This window comes from Rhinolophus sinicus, linkage group LG06 (assembly GCF_036562045.2).
Source record: "Rhinolophus sinicus isolate RSC01 linkage group LG06, ASM3656204v1, whole genome shotgun sequence".
NCBI lineage: Eukaryota > Metazoa > Chordata > Mammalia > Chiroptera > Rhinolophidae > Rhinolophus > Rhinolophus sinicus.
In genome coordinates, this window is record NC_133756.1 from 59687331 (window position 1) to 59707854 (window position 20524).

The following is a 20524-nucleotide window of genomic DNA, read 5'->3' on the forward strand; positions in this document are numbered from 1 at the left end:
TGCCTCCTCCCCATGTCTTAAAGGTACTCTGCACACCTGTTTGTGCTGGTGTTAATGTGCTATGGAATCATGGTCACTGCAAGCATATCCAATATTCCCAGGTAAGACCCTGGGAATGGACAGTGCAAGGTGAGGTTATTCATGATCTTTGATATGCATTTACAGTGTAAGGGGTACCTTCCCCATTTGCCACACATGGCATACCCTAGGTTCTCTGGGATATCAGAAGGAGGGGTGGGGAGCCCTAAATGCTGAGAGTCTCTTCAGAGAAAGCTTTATGTAAAAGATGTGATGCAAATTGGGCAGCAGGTGAAAGAGAGTGTATCAGAATTAAGCAGCTCTATTTGTGATAGCCCCAAACTGGAAACAACCCAAATGTTCATCACCATGGAATACTATTCAACAATAAAAAGGGACGAGTGATTGATACACACAATGACATAGATGAATCTCAAATAAATATGCCGAGTGAAGGGAGCTACACAAATTCTCTTCTTGAAAAGGCCAGCTAATCTATAGCGACAGGAGGTCAGATCATAGGTTTCCAGGGGTGGGGTGATTTGAGGGATCCCCAAGAGGCATGAAGAATCTGGGAGGGGGGACATGATAGATATATATGTCCGTTATCTTGAATTTGGCTGGGTGTATGTGTATGTCAGAACTTTGTATACTTTAAATATGTACACTGCAACTTAAGGAAGAAATGTTTTTACTGTACTATTTTGATTTCAAAGTACAGAAGTAATATTCATTGTACTTTGAAGGCCATGTACTTAGATCATCAATTAAGAAACCTGGGGTATCTATTCTGCATTGTCTCCATTTCCCAAGGTCTTTGTGAAACCTCAGTATGAGTCCTGCAGTTCAGTATGGAATGTAAGCTCTGTGAGAACAAAGACCTTTCACCCTTGTTCACTGTTAGATTCTCAGAGCCTAGAACAATACCTGGCACAAGTAAAGGCTAAATAAATATTTATGGATGGATGACTGAATATCTTTGAAAAGACACTTCCCCTTTTATGACTTCTTTTGTGATGGTGTCTCTAAAAAAAGCAGATGACTTATTTTGGCTTCAGAGAGCTCTTTGATTAATACGACCATTAGCACAATAGTTTTCCTTCTTAAAAGCATTGAAATTTAACTTTTCAGTGTGTAATCTTGTAATTACAGAAAATAGAATTTCTGGTTTTCAACAGAAAAAAATTTTGCATGGTTTGAAATTTGATAGTTATTCAACTTAGTATCCAACTGAGCTCTGAGAATTTGGATTCTAGTCACCTCTCTTGTAAGTGCCCTCCTTGAAGGGGAGCCTGTCGTTTATTCAGAAGGGAAGTAGGAAATCCATATTTCTAATTTGGAAAGAATGGTATTTGGAAATGCTTTATATGATGATAAATTGCTTTTTTTTTTCTGTGGGGGGTGAAAATGGCTGGCTTTTCCTAAATTTGATTTTGGAAGCAGCGGAATGATTCATAAAAATGCTGCATCTCCATAGCACATTTCCTTACAAATCATAGTTTGTTAGCTCTGCCCACACTTGGGTAATGCTGATGGGGTGTGGTCCATTTTTCAGAGGTTGAAGGACTTACATGCACACTTGTTCCGTGCCAGGGCCAGAATCACTATGTTAGTGTCTGGCCAGGAATGGAATACTCCAGCCTTGGCAGAGCCAGATAGTTTACAGACAGGCAATAATATTGTGGTAGCAGAGAGCTGTGTCATAAGACCAAAAAGAAAGGATGCCAGAACCAGTTTTTTCCCTCTTTCTTTGCTTGTGTGGTTGCCAGTAGTGTAAAAGTGGGGAGTGGTTCAGTTCCCGATGGATGGAGTTGTTTCCTATTCCAGGAAAGAACAGGAAAGAACACTTGACTGGAGTCAGGAAATCTGCCTCTTTCTAGCTGTGTGAATTCAGACAAATCACTCTGCTTCTCTCTACATCAGATTTCCCACTTATCAAACGTGGGGTTTGCGGTAGTTTAAACTGAAGTTCTCTTTAAAACCAGGATTTCGTGAGTCTTTGTGAGTTGTTCTCTTCCCTTCACTGAGTCAGTTATAAGGGTTCTGTCATATGGGAAGAGGAGGGGAAGGTTAGTATTTGCTGCCATGTGGAACTAACCCATTTCTGGACTGACCATTGTTATTCAGGATTTGTCTGGAGAGTCCTTGGGCCACCACCTCTGTTTCTTTCCCAAGCCGCTATGTTGGGCAGAAGCTACAGGAACTGATTTACCATATACGAGCCAACTAGAACAGCATATAGTTTCTATCTCCTAGGACAGAAGGCCTTGTGTGAGAACTTGGTGATGCAGTCACCAATTTTGGAGTGTTTGCTTTGTGCCAAGTGCCATGCCAAGCTCTTTTGAATATGTTTCATTATTTTAAATATGTAACCTCTTATTTAATATATCATTTAATATATTTAATATTTCTTATCACTATTGCAAATGTATGCTTCCTAGGACAACTCAATTTTAGGACAGATTTTTTTTCCCCCTGAGATGGGGGAATGAAAGCTCAGAGACGTAAATACGTATACAGTTGGATGAATTTTCACAGAGTGAGTACACCCATGTAACCACCACCCAGGTCAATTAAGGGGACTGTTACCATCACATATGTCTCAGTATCTACCACAGCCCTCCTTCCTAAAATAACCACCATTCCGACTTCTCACATCACAGATTCATTTCAACAGTGCTGAGATTTGAACCCATGTTGATCTGTCTCCATGTTGCTTTCTCTATCACTTCTGGATTCCTTAGACTTTTCAAATTTGTCAGGGCATGAATGCATTGCCCTCTTGTGTTGGCACACAGGACTTGACACCTTTCTTGATAGGTGGGTCTTATTATAATAATTGAACTTGATTTTCTCTCTGAGTGTTGGGGGTGGGGTGGGGTATGGGTCTAGCTCCTGTTAAGGAGAAAGAGGAAGCAGCAGGCATGGCTGCATTTGAAAGGGCCTGGAAGAATCTGTCTTTTGAATCTGCTTTGTGCTTCTGCTTTGACCCTTATGAACTACTTGGAGAAAGGGAACAGGCGCTGGAGGCAAACTCCCCGAGCTCCATTCAACTTCTGCTTCAGCTCTTAAGGGAGTTGTTTTTTTCTTCCTCATTTGCTTTGTTCATCATCTTACTGGTTTGGAAAGGGTTAAGGTTGTAGGGAAAAATCTTTATTGTGTAGTAATATCTTTCCAAATAGTGGTAAAGAGAACTACATAGTGCTTTAGAGTTTGCAGAACTCCTTCATTCTCATTGTCTGGCTCTCCTTGCTACCAAATGAATTGTTATTATCCCTACTATTTACTATTCCTTAGGTTGATGTCGTCTTTGTGAGTTATTTTAAGGTGAATTTGTGAATTTTAAGATAATTTAATATCAGAATATACATCTTCGCTGTTTTATGACATGTTTAAAAATTATGCCTGCTGAATGTATATTTTTGATGGGGCTTCTGAACCATTTCAAATGTTTCATGTGTTCATTTCAATTCATTTCAACTAGCAATAAGTGAACCCCTCCTATGTTTTAGGAGTCGATATGCTCAACTCTAGAGGTGCGCAATGAGTTGGGGAAACAGATACTGTTACGGATACCAGGACCGGTAAGAACCCAAGTGGCGCTGAGAGACTTAGGAAGGTGTTTTATTACGCCGGCAGGCTCAGCGCAATCTTTCCCCAAAGACTGAGCCCCTAGCAAGGTTTTGAGCAAGTTTTTATGGGTTGGGGACTTCCTTGAGTCCGAGAAGGAGTAGGTGTTGTCTGGTGATTGGCTCGCGGTGTGGCTTGGAGGGAGTTATGCAGAAGTGGGCTGCGGCTTAGGCTGGGGATCTCTCTCTTTGCTTGGGCCATCATTTTAGGTTAGTTTCTCCATCAATACATATAATTTAAATATTGCAATTATATATGCTAGTATGTAGCACTAGAGAAATACAGGCCCTGGAGCAATGAATTGTGATGGGAGTGGGTGCGGGATGGACAGGGCAAGACCACACCAGGTGAGGTTGAAGCTGAGCATTACATGATAACTAGGCAGTTCCCAGGTGAACTCTGGGATGGAGAAAGGAGTTGTAGGCAGAGGAAGGAGCTTGCAGAACGGTATCTGACCTGAAAATGCAGGATGTAATTATGTAAAGTGAGCAGCCCATTGTCGTTGGAACCTAAATAAGGTGGACGTAGAGTGTGGCTGGAGATGAGTCCAGAGAGGCGAGATAGAGCTTAGTGTGGGAAGCTCCTTGCATGCTGTGTTCAGGAGGTTTGATATGACTAGAGAGTGCGATCCATTGGAGACTTTTAAGACAAGTGACATTTGTTTAGTTTTGTTCATTCAACACCCAGTAGGTGGCTATGGTGAATGAATTACAAGTGACCATCCTTACCTTCATGGAACTTTCAGTCTATCAAGGGAGACAGTAGTTAATCAGATTATCATATCTTTATAATTACAATGTTCTGCATGACGCGTGCGTGTGTATATGTGTGTGTGTGTGCGTTGCTGGTTTATCCTATAGGGTGGTCAGCGTGGTCTCTGAAGGAAGCCAGGGAGTGATAATGCAATAGGAGGTAATCGGAGCCTCAGGCATAGACAGGGAGGCTTCTGGGCAGAGCACTGGGAATACTAACACCTCGGGAGTAGGTGGAGGAAGACATGCTGAGCTAGAGCCTTGGAAGAGTTAATGAGCGAGGTGGGAAGGAAACACGGAGATTGGAAGCCAAGAGAACAAAGTGTTTCAGCAAGGGAGTGGTGGGCGCATGGTGATGACTTGTATTTACAAAGATCCTCATGTAAATGGGATCGTTTGTGAAGAGGGGAATCTGAGGGCAAGACCTTGCAGGTCAGTGATTCCCAATTCTGGCCATACATTGGAATTACACCTGTCAGGTGCACCCTGTACCAATTCAACCTGAATATCTGGGGTGGGGCCCAGACATCTGTAGTTTGTTATGATTTCATTCTGCTGCCAAGACTAAGAACGACTGCAGTGGTCTAGGTGAGAAAAGATGGAGGGCTCAGTGCAGTGGGTAGGAAGGTGAGGAGCGGGTAGACTGGGGTGTAGGTAGACCACACAGGACATGTGGGGGGTGAAGGAGAGGAAGTAGACAAAACCGATGAGTGTATTATTGTCATGCATAGTAATGTGATCCCGTGTTTCTGGTTTCAGGTACTCCTTTTTTGTAGCCATGGGCTACCTTACAATATGTCACATCAGCAGAATATACATCTTCCACTATGGAATTCTCACTACAGATTTTTCTGGGTGAGTATTTTAATTTGTCTGTCTGTGGGGGGGGGCGGCTAACTGCTGGTTTTGACTCAGTCTCTTGGGGTCTGTAAAAATCAAGCGTGCCCATCAGAATCATTCTTAAATCAGTTGGTAAGACTGTGCTAATAAGGTTAAGGTTAAGAGGCCTTGCCCTGTGTGGGACTGTGAGCTCTGCTGTGTTACAAGACAGGGGTCACAAGCTATGGCTTGTGGGCCATATCTGTCCCACCACCTGTTTTTGTAGTTACATTGGAACACAACCAGGCACTTACTCATGTATGTGTTGTCTCTGGCTGCTTTTGCATAGCAATGGTAAAGTGGTTGTGACAGAAGCCATATGACCCTTGCAAAGCCTAAAGTATTTACTATCTTGCTCTTTACAGGAAAAGTTTGCTAACCCCTTGTTGTCAGGCCCTTACACAGGGTTGGTGTTTATCTCTTACTAGTTGATAATACAGAAATTCTTCCATTCTAGTAGTTGTAAAACTGTTGTCTGTCACCAGGCTTTAATCTGGGGGGACCATCTTTCTCCTGATTGGTCCCTTGGGGAAGACTATGGATGGATCAGTGAAAATTTTATGTCCTGTTGACATTTGTTCAGTTACAACTTTTCATTGGACACTAAAACAGAGTTAGTCCTCATAAGACATTGTATGTCATCCACAGTACTTTGTTAGGAGTTCGGTTCTGTTCTCTGTAGGCAGCCGAGGTCAGGAAGAACCCAAGTTCTCCAATCAGGTTGAACTGCCTTTCATTCGATGAGTTATTGCAGAAGTGGCCGTGATATAAAGGGTTTACAACTCACAGCTCATTTCTGTGAACTTTGCAAGTTGTGCAACTAAACTGTCCCACCATGAAGAGGCTTAGGAAGGCAAAACAATGTTGCTTTGGGACGCAAAGACTATTGTTGCATTGCAATTTCCATGATCTTGGTTTGGCCTCAGACTGGCTTTTTATACATCAGTTCTTCTTACCCTCAGGCTCTGGATTTTACCTCTTTGAGTTGTCTCCTTTCTGCATTCCTTTCCTCCAGATTGAGGAGCAGTTTTTCAATGTTTCTGAAACAACTTCACAAACTTTTTATTTCTTAATGATGTGGGTTGCTAAAAAAATATGGAAAATATGGGAGCAGCAAAGATAACAACATAGCTGGGAAGTTATAGCATTAAAATTAATTTTTTAAATGGTGATCATAACTCTCCCAAGTATTTAATCAAAAATCTTCATTTTTGTTTTTGGTTTCGCCCCAGAACCATGCCCCCCCCCACCCCACCCAATACTTAGAAGAGTTCCTGGCATTTAATAGGTGCTCAATAAATGAATGAGTTAAATAGTATTTGTCAGTCCTTTTTTCACTGTTTCCAGGAGCCTCAATTAAACATCCCCTCCAGCCATGTTTGTTTGGGATATTGAACAAAAAAATGTTGACTTTAGCCCAAAGTAGATTTTTACCTATATCATCTTTTCTTTTTAGGGCACAAAGCATATATTCATTTATTCATTTGTTCATTCATTCATTGATTCATTTCTGCAACAATTTTTGAATCCCTAAGATGTGAGACACAGTGCCAGCTATGAGGGACATTTAGTGGGGAGGAAAGGTATTCAGGCAGAGGGAACAGCTCTACAAGAGCACAGGAATGTGAGACAGGTACCTGTGGAGGTCCCAAAAAGCCACCTCCCTTTCCCTTACCACCCACATTCCTGTGTCACCAGATTCTATCAGGGCTGCAGCCTGGCTGTCACTGTGCTTCATCTTCTGCTCTGCATTCCCACTGCCACTGCCCTGGACTACCACGTGTCTGCCACCTTCTTCACGGGCCATCCTTCCTTCCGCCCTGCCCCTTCTCCAGTCTGTGCTCTCTGCACCAACCAGAGTGAGGTCCTAAATACCAGGCAGCTCCATCGTGAGTTGGAGCTGCCCCATCTCCTGCCATGTTGCACTCCCACTGTGCACTGCAGATGGCAGCACTGCCGAAACGTTGATGGTCTGCACACACCCTAGCTTAGTCCATGTCTCAGTGCCTCGGCCTTGCTCATTCCACTGATTAGAGGGATATTTATCATCCCTGTCTGTGTGAAAATCCTTCACTCTATTTTCCAAAACCCAGCTCAGAGATCCCTGCTTTACAAAGCTTTCCCTGATTGCCACTCCCCCCACCCTGCCCCTGCCGTCCATCTTAAGTTTGTCACTGCATTTTGGACCTTGCACTTGGCTTTCAATGACTGTAAATCATACTCCCTGAGACCCCAGTGCAGGGAGTGTTTGTAGTTGGCAGGCATGGGCGCTTTTGCTGTCATTAAATGATTTGTATGCTTATCTAGTGTCATCTGTGTTTATTCCCAAACTTGTTTATTCCACTTTGTATTTCTATATATGCTGGTTATATGTGAAAGGAGAGAAAATGGTTTCTCTAGGTCTAAGTTGGAAAACCACCAGAGCAAGTTAGCATTTTAATAATAATAGGTATTGAATTAAATGGAGGTGAGAATGCTGAAAGGCTGTGGGGGAGGGTTATAAAAATTAAGGGTTCTGTGCTCAGCATCTTTGCAAGCATCTTTACTTCATTTTACCTTCTCAGCCCATGTTAGAGGGAATGACTCTGGAGATAGTGGATGGGGGTTTAGGTACGAGAGATGCCATCATTCAGCAGATCTGCACTCGAAGGAAAGGCGTTAGTCTTGTATCAAGAGGTTCATTGGTTCATCATTCAGCAGACACTGATTGACAACCCTGTGTATTCAAGACACAGTTAGTTATAGGAGACAGGTGTGAGCAAAGACTGCAGCATGAAGGTCCAGTTATCTATTTTAGGTTTATATAGGAAGTTCAAATGTAAACATATCATTGTGTACTGGGTTGATTAGTGTTCCTCCAAATTCATGTCCACCTGGAGCCTCAGAATATGTCCCTATTTGAAAATAGCATCTTTGCAGATGTAACTAGTTAAGATTAGGACACACTAGATTAAGGTGGGGACTAAATTCATTATGACTGGGGTCTTTATAAGAAGACCATGAGAGGCACAGACACACAGGCACATAGAGGGAAGAAGGCCATGTGAAGATGGAGGCAGATAGGAGTGAGGCAGCTATAAGCCAAGGAACTCCAGGGGCTGCTGTCAACCACAGAAGCTACCGTGTTTCCCCAAAAATAAGACATAGCCGGACAATCAGCTCTAATGCGTCTTTTGGAGCAAAAATTAATGTAAGACCCAGTCTTATATTATGTTAGATAAGACCTGGTCTTATAGTAAAATAAGACCGTGTCTTAGATTAATTTTTGCTCCACAAGGTTCATTAGAGCTGATTGTCCGGCTAGGTCTTATTTTCAGGGAAACACGGTAGGAAGAAGCCTGGAAGAGATTCTCCCTCAGAGACTCCAGAAAGAACCAGTTCTGCCAACACCTTGATTTCAGACTTCCAGCCTCCAGAACTATGAGACAATACATTTCTAGTTTTAATTTGTGGTAATCTGTTATGGCAGCTCTAGGAAAGTAAGACAGATTGTTTTATGACCTTTGGATGAGCTAACAACTGTCCCCTGCTCCTGATCGTGCAGGGTAAGAGTGTCTCTACTGTCCACATCTGTCTCTGTTCTTGTCACACCTCCTTCTCCATTGGTTTTATTAATAAAACCATAAACTCTTGCATAATTGTTACATCATTTTTAGTGTAATTGGAATTGTGGAAAGTTACCAGAAGGAAAAATAAAGGGCATTTGTGGAAAACAATAATGTGTTTGTGAGCGTTGTGGATTTGGGGTTTGACAGCAGGGGAGGATGGAAATCAGTTCCTGTGAACTTGACTTTGAGCAGCATAGTCACAATAAATTTCCTCAAGTGATGTTTGTTCTCTGGCATTTTTGGATCTCCTTGTATTAAGAAATCTCTGACGTTACCCACAAAACTGTGGAATGTTTGAACTAGAAAGGACACTGTTGTTAGGGAAAGGGGAAGAAAAAAATATGTCTGCTACCCGTAAATCACATGTGATTTAGTTCTCTAATTGCTGAGTGGCCGTACTGTACAGTTCTTGGAGGTATGTCTTTTTTTGTTTTTAGTTACAGGGAATTATTAAGCAGCATTTTCCCCCTACCACCATAAATGCACAGTGCCTCACTGAAATAAATCCATCTTCATGGATAATATCAGTTAACAGAAATGGAAAGGTACCTACCAACTTGAAATTGACAAGACGTTTCAAACCACAAATTTGTCAATTAGAGCGATTCTTTGCCAGTCTGTTCTCACTACAGGTGTGCAAGTGACCACCGGTTTTCCTTCAGAATGGAATTTAACACTGCTATTTATTTCAATTTAACAATCTTATTTAGGATTCTGTTGAGGAATACAGTAGTGTTTCAAAGTTGAACCTGTATTTAAAGCAGTCTGAGGTGGTAGCTGTTCTCTTTTGAGCATGCATACAAACCTAAGTGTTTAACGTACTTTATTACACCTTTAGAATAAGGACACACACAGGAATTGAATGTGATTGGATTAGATTAATGTTTGTGTCAAATTATATATATATATATATATATATATATATATATATATATATATATATGTTTTTAAATTTGGAAAACAAATAAACTTGTACTTTAGATTATTCTGGTGCTTGAAATTTTATTTACCATTCTGAAAGTAATCACGTGCTCATGGGCTAGACGGGTGTTAACGGTGAGGATAACACACAAGACACGTTTTTATTAGTGCTGCTAATACAATTATATCAATACATGCAGTGGCGAATGTCCTCCATGTTTTCTCTGTGAATGTGGGCTATTAAAGGTACGAGAACATCTACTGTTCTTGTGGGGGAAGCTCAAAAATTGCTTGTAATAAAGCTGGTATTTGAGTCCTTTGCAGTTTGTGATAGTGAACTGATTGATTTCTTCTTTTTTGCTCATAGAAGGGTGCAAATTGAGTTTTCTTCTGAGGGAAGCAGCAAGAACTCCCACTTCCTTTTTGCAGGGTTGGCCAGATTCAGGCAGATACTTGCTCTCCTGTCACGTTGGCAATTTGAGTTGCCCATGTGTTTTTGAAAACATTATGAAATGAGAACTCTTATACATTGCTAGTGGGAGTATAAATTGGTACAACCCTTCTGGAAGGCAATTCAGCCATAAATTTCAAGCAAGACTTTTTAAACAGTTTATATTCTATGATAGGATACATTCCTAGGATTTGGATGACCTGAAGGAAATCAAATTTAGTCATAAGCATGTTTAACTCTTGTCAATAATAGTGAAAAATTGGAAGCATCCTAAGTGGCTCCAAAGAGATAAAAGATTAGATGATGGTATTAAAATGCATCCATTGAAAAAGAAGTCTTCAAATAATGTTTTATGATACTGGAAAATGCTTACAAGATAATGGAAAATAAAAACCACAAAACAAATACATGTATTAAGATGTCATTTTTATGGATATGGACATGCATAGAAGAAAGAGGGGAAGGAAATAAAATACTAAGACAGTAGTTCTGTGGGAGTAGTGCTTTATTGGTGATTTTAATAATTGTTTTATTCTTTTATATGATTATGAGAAATCCTAAATGTTATTTAAATATATTATGCATGCATCTTATGGTGAACTGTAGCCTACAGGAGCAGAACAACAGTTGTTTGTGTTTTCTGTTACCTTATTGTGTTTCTTGTTACCCAAAATAGAAATCACTTGCCTGTACTCCTTGCTAGTGGTGGAGAGATCATTTGCCCTATTGTTCCATGAGAAATGTTTTCCTGTTAAGACATCCTCATCACTCCATCTAACCACTCCAGTATATGCAAATGATCGAGTTCTATAAGATGGAAAAAAGAAGATATTTGCAAAGAGATTTCAAGATTTTCTTATTTCATGTTTCTCATCAGGCTGCTGCCAGCTTTTCAATAATTGGTGCAGTCATTTCTAATTTAGTTCCGAAGACTTGAGTATAAGTTATACAAAGTGTTTGGTGGGTTCCTTGAGTATAAGTTATACGAAGTATTTGGTGGGTTCCTGTTAAAATGAAGAATGGATGGTTTTGTTGAGTGCCAAAATAGAGAGATGAAATCTTTGAAAAGATGAATAGAAAGAGTAAGAGCCCTTTCTGCCCTGGTTGACCACTGGATGGTTCTGCACAGAAACCATGGAGTCTGAACTGAGTCCAGAGGAGTTCCCGAAGCCTTCAGGAAGCCTGATGGAGCTGGGTACCTCCTTTGCTGGGACTCCTGGAGTCCCTTATTTTCTTCCCCAAGGTTGGCACAGTTGATGGGAGTGTCGGAGAATTCCACTAAGGCTGCAATATCATCACCCACCTCTTCTGTAATCCAAGAAGCAGGGGGCACAGGTGGGGCAGAAGCAGCAGGGAGAGGAGGAGGTACTGCCGAGCCTCCTCTGTCCCTCAGCTGCTGGGTCCAGGCTACGGGTTGCACGGTTCACATTGTAGCTTAGCACCTCTGGTTGTTGTGCAAGATGGCGATCCTGGCCCAGGTTGCAGCTGACTGGAAGTTCATTGTACTTGCTTGTATTCTCCCACCCTACCAAACGTCTTACTTGTCTGACTGCTTGTTTTCCTAGTATGTAAGCATTACATGTGCATTTGTAGCATAAACAAAGAAATAATACAAATATTAAGGATAACTTTTTGGATTGAAAGTGACCTACTGAGAACAATAAGATCCTTTGAATGTCAGATCTGGCTTGATGCTGGCCAGCTAGCTGTGTGACTGGGTGGCTCTTTTGAGGACGGCATTATCTCATTGTTCCATCCTGGCTTTACCAGGACTTCAGGTTCAAAGATGAAAGTAAAACACGTAGGTTTTGTTGGAATATTGCTCAAAACCGAGTTTCGTTTAATGTTTTAAAACAGGTTATTTTTTGTTGAGAGTTGATATGGGAGATGGAAATGGATGAATGGGTACCACTTCCGGTAAATTGCCCAAAGTCTGTATCAGAAGGCATTGACTGTGTATATGTGTGGTGGGGGCGGGAGGGTGGGGATGGCATTGCTGCCTTTCTTGTTACTCTAAACACACCTCTAACTGTCTGTTTCCTCTCCTTTATTTCCTCCTATATTTTATTATTCAAATTTAACTAATGATCTTAGGTTCAGGAAGATAAAAGTTTTTCTTTTTAATCATGGAAAAAACATCATAGGACAAAAAGAAGTAGCCCTGCCTCAACCCTGCTAGACTCAAACCTTGATTTCAGGTTAGTTAGCTGGTTCCCATGGATTCAAGTACAGGGACCACGACGGACCGGCATGTCCACATCCAAGGACAGGGCACACTTCTCAGGGGTGGCAACGCTGAGTGCAGCTCAACTTCTAAGGCCTCGTTGTCCTGACGAAGTTCTTCGGCACCATCGAGGAGGCTCTTTGTGTCCTTCCTGTGCTTGGGTGCGCTAGGTTTGGATTTTTGCAAAACGAAAGCATGAGTTCCAACCACAAACCAAAAAACATGTCTTAGATTATGTTTCAATTGCAGTGCAACATGGATTTGCCTTTATCTTTAGTAACTCGACAGATTTGACTCCCCAATCTCCGTAACTTGTGCAATCTCAGTTTGGTGTGTGATCCACACATAAGTTTAAATAAATTGAAATGAAAACATGTTCAAGAGGACTTTGAGCAAGAGCATAGGGCATTCTTCCATGAAAAAGTAAGAATTTAGGAGAATTCTAACTTCATTCCTTTTAGTGAACAGGTTCTCATTCTGGTTTCTGGATTTCAGATCTTTTTCACAAGTTATCAGTATATTATGTTTGATAAGCCCATGATGTTATATGTGAGTTGTTTCTTACTGAAGTTGCTAGAACCTTCTTTAGAACAGAAGCAGTGTATTGTTGAACATATAGTCTGGATGATGTGTAACAGTATTTGATCCATAACTGCTAATATTTTTGTTCCAAAAAAAGGGACTTTTTTTCCTAAAGAATGACAAAAATGTGGTTTTTACATCGACCCCTTGGTGCAGATTTCATATTGAATAATTGTTATTTATGGATGTTGATCTAGATATTCAGTATTATGTATTGTATTAGTCTCTAAGAAGCAGATGCCAAGATGGGGACAGAAGTATGAGAGATTTGTTGGGTGAAATGCCTGTGAAGGAAAACTAGGAGGCAACTGGATGAGGGGGGGAGAGCCATCAGATTAAAATGCACGTCAGCCCCCTGAGACGAGAAGGACAGAGTGAAGGGAGGTCTTGGGCTGCAGTGCAGTTCTGAGAAACTTTTGGCAAGTCCTTGAGCTACAATTCTTGGGGCAGAGGAGTACCCTGCCTAGTAGGGAGGGGCCTGCCTGGATCCGCTGCTGTGCTCAGTTGGCTGGGAGCAGCCCCAGCGGGGCCTGGGCTCAGAGCAAATGAGGTGCAGAAGCAGAGGGCGCAGCTGGAGCCAGTCAGTTCTGCTCCCCCAGCAGCCCATCTGAGAGGTGCGTCCTTAGGGCCACCGCCTCATAGTATGTGACTATCAGCTTACCAAATGCTTTACCGAACATATGCCTAATTATAGAGTACATTAAATCCAACCCCAGATAGAGGAAAACAAATGCTGTACTTCTATAGAGACAGAAGGGCAGGCTAATTCCATGACAAATTTTATGTCTTTGTTGATATATTTTTTAGGCCCTTCAAAAATGAAGTTATGAATTAACCCGAACGTAGGAACTCACTTGGTTTGCCAGTTGCATAGTCACCAGAGCGTGTGCTTCAAATTTAAAAAAACTTTGTGGTTTGGATTTATGTAAGGAAGACTGGGAGTTTAGGTCCTATCACTGATTTCTAGGACTTTCCCTCTCTCAGGGGGGGAGGGGAACAAAAGGCTTTGGAAAGAAAATTATTCTGCTTAGAAAGTCATACTTGATGAGGGTAAGGGGGATGAAATATATGGTGACGGAAGGAGAACTGACTGGGTGGTGAACACACAATGGGATTTATAGGTGATATAATACAGAATTGTACACCTGAAATCTATGTAATTTTACTAACAATTGTCACCCCAGAAAATTTTTTAAAAAAAAGTCATACTTGAAACTACCTTGAATGTGAAGCTTAGAGTGAGTCCCTTTCAAGAATAAGAGTTCTTGGCATCTGCTATGCACCATGGGTCAGAAGTCTTGTTGATTATCAAGCAGGTGAACTGCAAAGTTGTATCTTCCAATTTGGTCTCATAGAAAGCTTCCGTGTAGCCCTTATTTCCAGGACCCGAACATCAGTGTTCTGGAAGAGCAGTTATTTTTTTTTTTTTTTTCAATATAAAAGAGCATAGTCACATCAGTGTTAGCTAGGCGCACATCTTGCTGCCCAAGAATGACCGACCCCCTTCACCGCCCCACCCCCGTGACTCCCTTGTTTGCCACACCGACTTCTCTCCTGTCCTGGCAGAGCACAGATGCCCTCCCTTCTGCAGTCAGACTCACTCCCCTTTCTTTTACACACAACATTCAAAATCTTGTTTCGAGCGATGGCCATTGGCCACAGGGCTTTTGCAAATAAGGTGTAAAACTCGGCATCGGTGTTCAGATGCCAAGAACTCTTATTTATTGGTGCTTTCTTTGAAATACTTTAGCTTGTTAGTTTATGTTGATATTTTAAAAATACATGCTTATTATTTTAAAGAGATGAGAAATGGGAACTCGAATGACAGGAATCTAAGAGGAAAATGGACTCACAGAGACGTGGCTAAGTGCAGCTGACATACATCAGACTTGGTCTAAAGGTGGTTTGTGTTTGATCCCATCCTCACACACCTGGGCCTGGCCTGAGAGGCTCACACAGAGGCTGTGTGGCATCCCAGGGACACCTCCATAGGATTGATCAAAGTCTCAGCATTCCATATAAATGAGCCTTCAGTCCATAGGGGTCAGAGATGGCAAAATCAATAAGAAGCCGTAAGAATGGAGATCAGAAAACCAGGATAGACCAAGAACGTTTGAAGGCAAGTGTGGTAGAGCAATGGGATTTTTATCTTGTCTTGTTGGGCAAGAATAGAGCTACAAAAGGTATTAAACTAGGGGAGACCATTGAAAAAACAGGTGCATTTAAAAAATTGCAACTTTATTGAGATATACAGTTCATATACCATACAATTCGCTCCTTTACAATCCAGTGGTTTTTAGCATATTCACAGAGTAAATTTACAGAGTACAACCATTCACCACAATTAACTTTACATTTTCATCACCTTCAAAAGAAACCTATATGCATTAACTATCACTTCTCATTTCCTCCCAATTCTCCCAGCCCTAGGCAACCAGCTGTCTACTTAATTTCTCTGTGTTAATTTGCCTGTTCTAGACATTTCATATAAAAGGAATCATAGAATATGTGGCCCTTTGTGTCCGGCTTCTTTTATTTAGCGTGTTTTCAAGGTCCATTCATGTTGTAGCATGTGTCAGTACTTCATTATTTTTATTGTTGAAATAATACCATATTTATTTATCCATTGATCAGTTGATGGACATTTGGGTTATTTCCTTTTGGATTATTATGAATAATGTTGCTCTGAATATGTGTGTACAAAATTTCTGTGTAGACATTTTATTTCTCATGGGGCTACACCTAGAAGTGTAATTGCTTGGCATATGGTAACTCTGTGTTTAACCTTTTGAGAAACCACCAGACTGGTTTGTAAAGCAGCTAAACCATTTAATATTCCCACCAGTAATGTATGCGGGTTCCAGTTCTCCACCTCCTGGCCAATATTTGTCTGTCTTTTTGATTCTAGTCATCCTATTGCTTGAAAAGTAGTATTCCATTGTGGTTTTGATTTGCATTTCTCTGATGACTGATGACTGTTCAGTGTTTTTTCATGTGCTTATTCACCTTTTGTGTATGTATTTTAGAGAAATGTCCATTCAAGGCTTTTGGCCATTTTTAAATTTGGTTATTTGTCTTTTTATTCTTGAGTCATAAGAGTTATTTGTATATCCTAATACAAGTCTCTGACAGATATATGATTTGCACATATTTTCATACGTTGTGAAATGCCTTTTCACTTTCTTGATGGTATGTGTCCTTTGAAGTACAAAAATTTTAAATTTTAATATCTATTTAATCTTTTTTTTTCTTTTGTTATTTGTGCTTCTGTTGGGTTACATCAATGAAACCATTGCCAAATTTAAGGTCACGAAGATTTATGCCTGTGTTTTCTTCTAAGGGTTTTATAGTTTTAGCTCTTACATGTAGGTCTTATATCCATTTGAGTTATTTTTTGTATTCTTTTTATGTGGATATCGAGTTGTGCCATTGCCATTTGTTGAAAACACTGTTCTTGCCTTCACTGAATTATCTTGGCACCCTTATTAACACTTCTTAGGCGAATTTTTATTTGATGGCTTTTTTCAGATGGCGATTGGTGTTATTGTTTGCCATTCAATGGTTTATAGGCAGCTGTATTTTACAAATGTATCTTTCACTATGTGTGCAGGAAAGAATCACCTTTAATAGAACAAAGCATATAAGGGCCAAAATATATATCTCATCCGGGTGGAACCAGGGCACTGGATTGGGTATCCCATACACTTTAATGTATGTTCAGATTCCCTGGAGATCTTGTTAAAATGCAGATTATTTTCTGGTTCTGGGAAGGAGTGTGAGGTCCTGCATTTCTAACAAGCTCCAGGCCACGCTGAGGGTGCTGGTCCCAGAACCTATGCTATGAGTAACAGCTCAAGAGGGACTTTCTGGTGTGATCTTGCTGTTCAGCATTATTATACCTACTTATTTAAAGTGCTTTGGAAGGGAAGTAAACATTATTTATTTTGAATTCAGTGTTTTTGTGTTTTATTTAATAATCTATAAGATGAAGAACCGTCATGCAGAGAAATAGAATAAAAATTTCTCCCAGTGGCACTTCTACCCATCTTCATTATTTTTTATCTTCCTTTTAGGCCTCTGATGATTGTCACTCAGAAGATCACAACCTTGGCCTTCCAAGTTCATGACGGTAAGAAAAGTGACCCTTCTTTTTGTTCTAAGAGTGAACCTGACATTGTTTTATACGCTATACACAGTCCCCAGTTTAGACAAGTGCTGGCAGATTTTGCTAGATCTTGTCAAAAAATTGCAGGCCTCTTTAATAGTAGCTTTTTACTTGTCCAGCCATTATTTCCCATTGCCCTCCTGAATCTGCAGCCTAAATTTGCTGAAATATTTGCATTGAGAACAGTGGATTTTCTGTTTACTTTTATAATATTTTAAATTTAAGTTAACTTATGGTGCTCTCTGTCCATCATTTCCAAATCTGTTAAGAAAAATGGCATCCTGTTTCTTTGGTTTAGTCTTGGAAGATCTCATGAAGTATAATAAAAGATTAAACAGCATTGGCTGCTTAACTATTTTTTGATGCTAGGTTTCTTTATTTGGCTTGGAAAATTATCTAATGAGATTAGTCTGACCATATAAAAAGCTGGGAGAAGAAAGAATCTTCTGTTTGTATAAAAACTGAGTATTTTTTTTCACCCAGGCCCTTCCTGAAAATGGCCAGTAAGGGTGATTTCCACTGTTAAACTGGGTTCCAGGGAAGGACAATGGCACTTTCAGCTGGGCAGAAGATGGGCTTAAGCTATGCCAGGTGTAATTAGTAAAAATATATTCTGAAAATTTAGACTTCCTTGGCAAATGCTGTCTGAGTGCTGTAACGTCTTTATGTGTTGGCAGGTTAAGAAGATTTACAATCTTCACTAGTCTTCCTGTTTTTCCTTCAAGCTTGGAAACTGATTTAATTTGATTCTGACTGTGTGTATTCCTAGTTTGTTCTTGGTGACTTAGTTTTTCTGTAGAGAACCGGGTAATTTTATACCAAGGATAGAGTCTTTCTAGGGTGACCAAATGTCCTGGTTTGCCCAGAACCAGGACGTTCCCCAGGATATGAGACTTTTAGTGCCCAATTGAGGTAAGTCCTGGGCAAGCTGGGTGATTTTGTCAATTTTTTTTGTACCTGAAAATCCACTTGGTAGTATAGTGGTTATAGACTAACATTAGAAACATAAATCAATAACTGAAATCAAATTAATTTCTGGGATTGCCAGAGATGCACTACTTGAAGAGATCTTAGAAAAGAGTGAGTGTGATTTTTTTTTTTTTTAAAACACTGCTTCTTGGGTTTTTTGTTTGTTTTACATAGACTTTTTGCCTAAATTTACTTTTGTAAACATTCTCAGTTTACCCTATTTTCTGGAACATCCCTGACATACAGCAAAATGTTTATTAGCCTTTGTCTTTTTTTCTTGTGTGTGGGAAGAAGAAGTAAATTCTGGAACACTCTGCCTTCTCTTTGGTATGTTTTTGAGTTGCCTTTGTGATTGGCGGCCATATCCATCTTAGCTGAATACACAGTTTTAAAGTCGACATCTAATGCTTATGAGATGGCACTTCAGTTTCTTTGACACTAAGTTAACTATACATTTTATGGGAAGCACGAATGTGATTTGGTTGGCGGTTTTTTTGGTATGAATGGGTTATAAAAGAAGAAAAATCTGATAATTTTTGTGTTTTCCCTGCATTCAGGGTTATGTTTCCGTGATTTGGAAGAGGAAAGGCCCTATTTCTTTCCCCCATTCCATTCCACATCCATGCTCTCAGCTTGTACCAGGTGTCTGTACCCAGCTATCAGAGAGGTATTGACACTGGTGCAGGCTGCAAATGCAGGCTTATTTCTCTCATGTAGCAACAAAAACATACAGCGTAGTAAGGCGTGTAGGAGATGTGGAGGGTCCTCTGGGATCCATGTCATACTGTGTGGATTCAATCGGAGTAACCACTGAATTGTCCCCTCTCCATAAGAGCCTGTAGAGACTTCCTCACACATGCACTTCTGAAGGGTAGCCCTTTGATCCATCCAGGGCATTTTTAAAAAATGGAAATGGGGACCCTTTATGATTTATGAAACAAAAAATCAATCACCTTTTTCAAAGGAGTTTTATAAGTCTCTTTTAGAATTAGTTATCTGCTTCAAACATCTTATTTCTAAATTTTTTCTTTTTCATAGGATTAGGTCGAAGAGCTGAAGACCTGTCTGCTGAGCAACATCGACTTGCTATAAAGTAAGTTAAAATATTCTTGAGCCCCTTGTATATCAGTATCTAGAGGTCTTCCTCATTTTTTCAATGTCTGCATATGAGCTCCGTTATATGGATTCAATACCATTTATTTAATGAATCTGTTATTGATGGACACTTGGGTTGTCTACCAGTCTTTGGTTTTTGCAAACGGTAAATGATGAATAACTTTATCCATACGTCATTTTAAATGAGTTTGGATATAGCTGTAGGATAGATTCCCGTAAGTGGGATTGCTGGGCCAAAGACTAAATGGATCTGTAATTTGTTAGTTTTGCAGGATTCTCCTTTACTGGGGTTGTTAGGTCTATTCCAGAATTATTTTCATTGGGCATATGTCTTAGGATCCTCAAGAAACAGTTAATTATCGATGCACATCAGTATTATTAAATGCTGGCATGAAAAATGATAGGAAATAGAGCTGGCGATATAAATTTGGGCTGGGACTAGAAAAAAGGAGGAAGGCTAAAGGTTGAAGGTGGACTTTGGCCAGTGTTGACTTGTAATAGAAAAAGGGGTGGATGTTGGAGAGGAAGGAGGCTATGCAAAGTAGGGCAATAACATGGAAATGGAAATGGCATGTGGGGTAGCATGTTGGGGATGGTGCTGCAGCCATGGTGGAGGGTTCCTTCCAGTAGTAGGAGATAACTGGGAGAAGTGGGGGTCCCAGGAGGTGAGGTGATTGAGTGCTTCATTCCTTTGTTAAAGAATTGGGACTTGGAAGCAATGGAGAACCATTGAAAGAGTCTAATGAATCAAGTTCTTTGCTAAGCATTATGGGAGTGTAAATGCTATAGGGCAATAACTGCAACAACTGGTCACCAATGGCATTTTAGGAAGCCTTTCCCCACATTTCTATCCTGCTAGAAGAACATGCCCCTTAAACTGCCATTAATACACTGCAAAGAACTGGGCTCTACAGAATTTTCCCCTGCCACTCCCCTTGTCTGTTGTTCAGGAGCTCGTGCCTGGATGCCAAAGCAGACAAGAGACTACTACAGCAGTAGTTTTGTGTGGCCTCTTCAAGTGAAAACTGGTTCTATCCATCATTTGCTTTCTATTTATTTTGGCAGTCAGGAGGGAGTTTTCCCATATCAAAGTATCTCAATCAACTAATGGTCGGTCAGGTCCCCACCCTGCCTGATGTTTATTACTTTTCATTTTCTCTTATAGACAGACAGCTAAGGTTGATTCCCCAGTTTCAGAGCTGCCTTTGC

General features: G+C 40.5%; 1 protein-coding gene across 1 annotated transcript in view; it reads left to right on the plus strand.

The window, feature by feature from the left end:
• MBOAT1 (membrane bound glycerophospholipid O-acyltransferase 1) overlaps window positions 1-20524 on the plus strand; it is a 97892-nt gene that overhangs the window by 47403 nt on the left and 29965 nt on the right. Inside the window, exons 3-6 of the mRNA XM_019734286.2 lie at window positions 24-101; window positions 5160-5255; window positions 17139-17194; window positions 19238-19292. Of these exons, the coding sequence (XP_019589845.1) occupies window positions 24-101; window positions 5160-5255; window positions 17139-17194; window positions 19238-19292 (285 nt within the window). The remainder of the gene's footprint in view (window positions 1-23; window positions 102-5159; window positions 5256-17138; window positions 17195-19237; window positions 19293-20524) is intronic.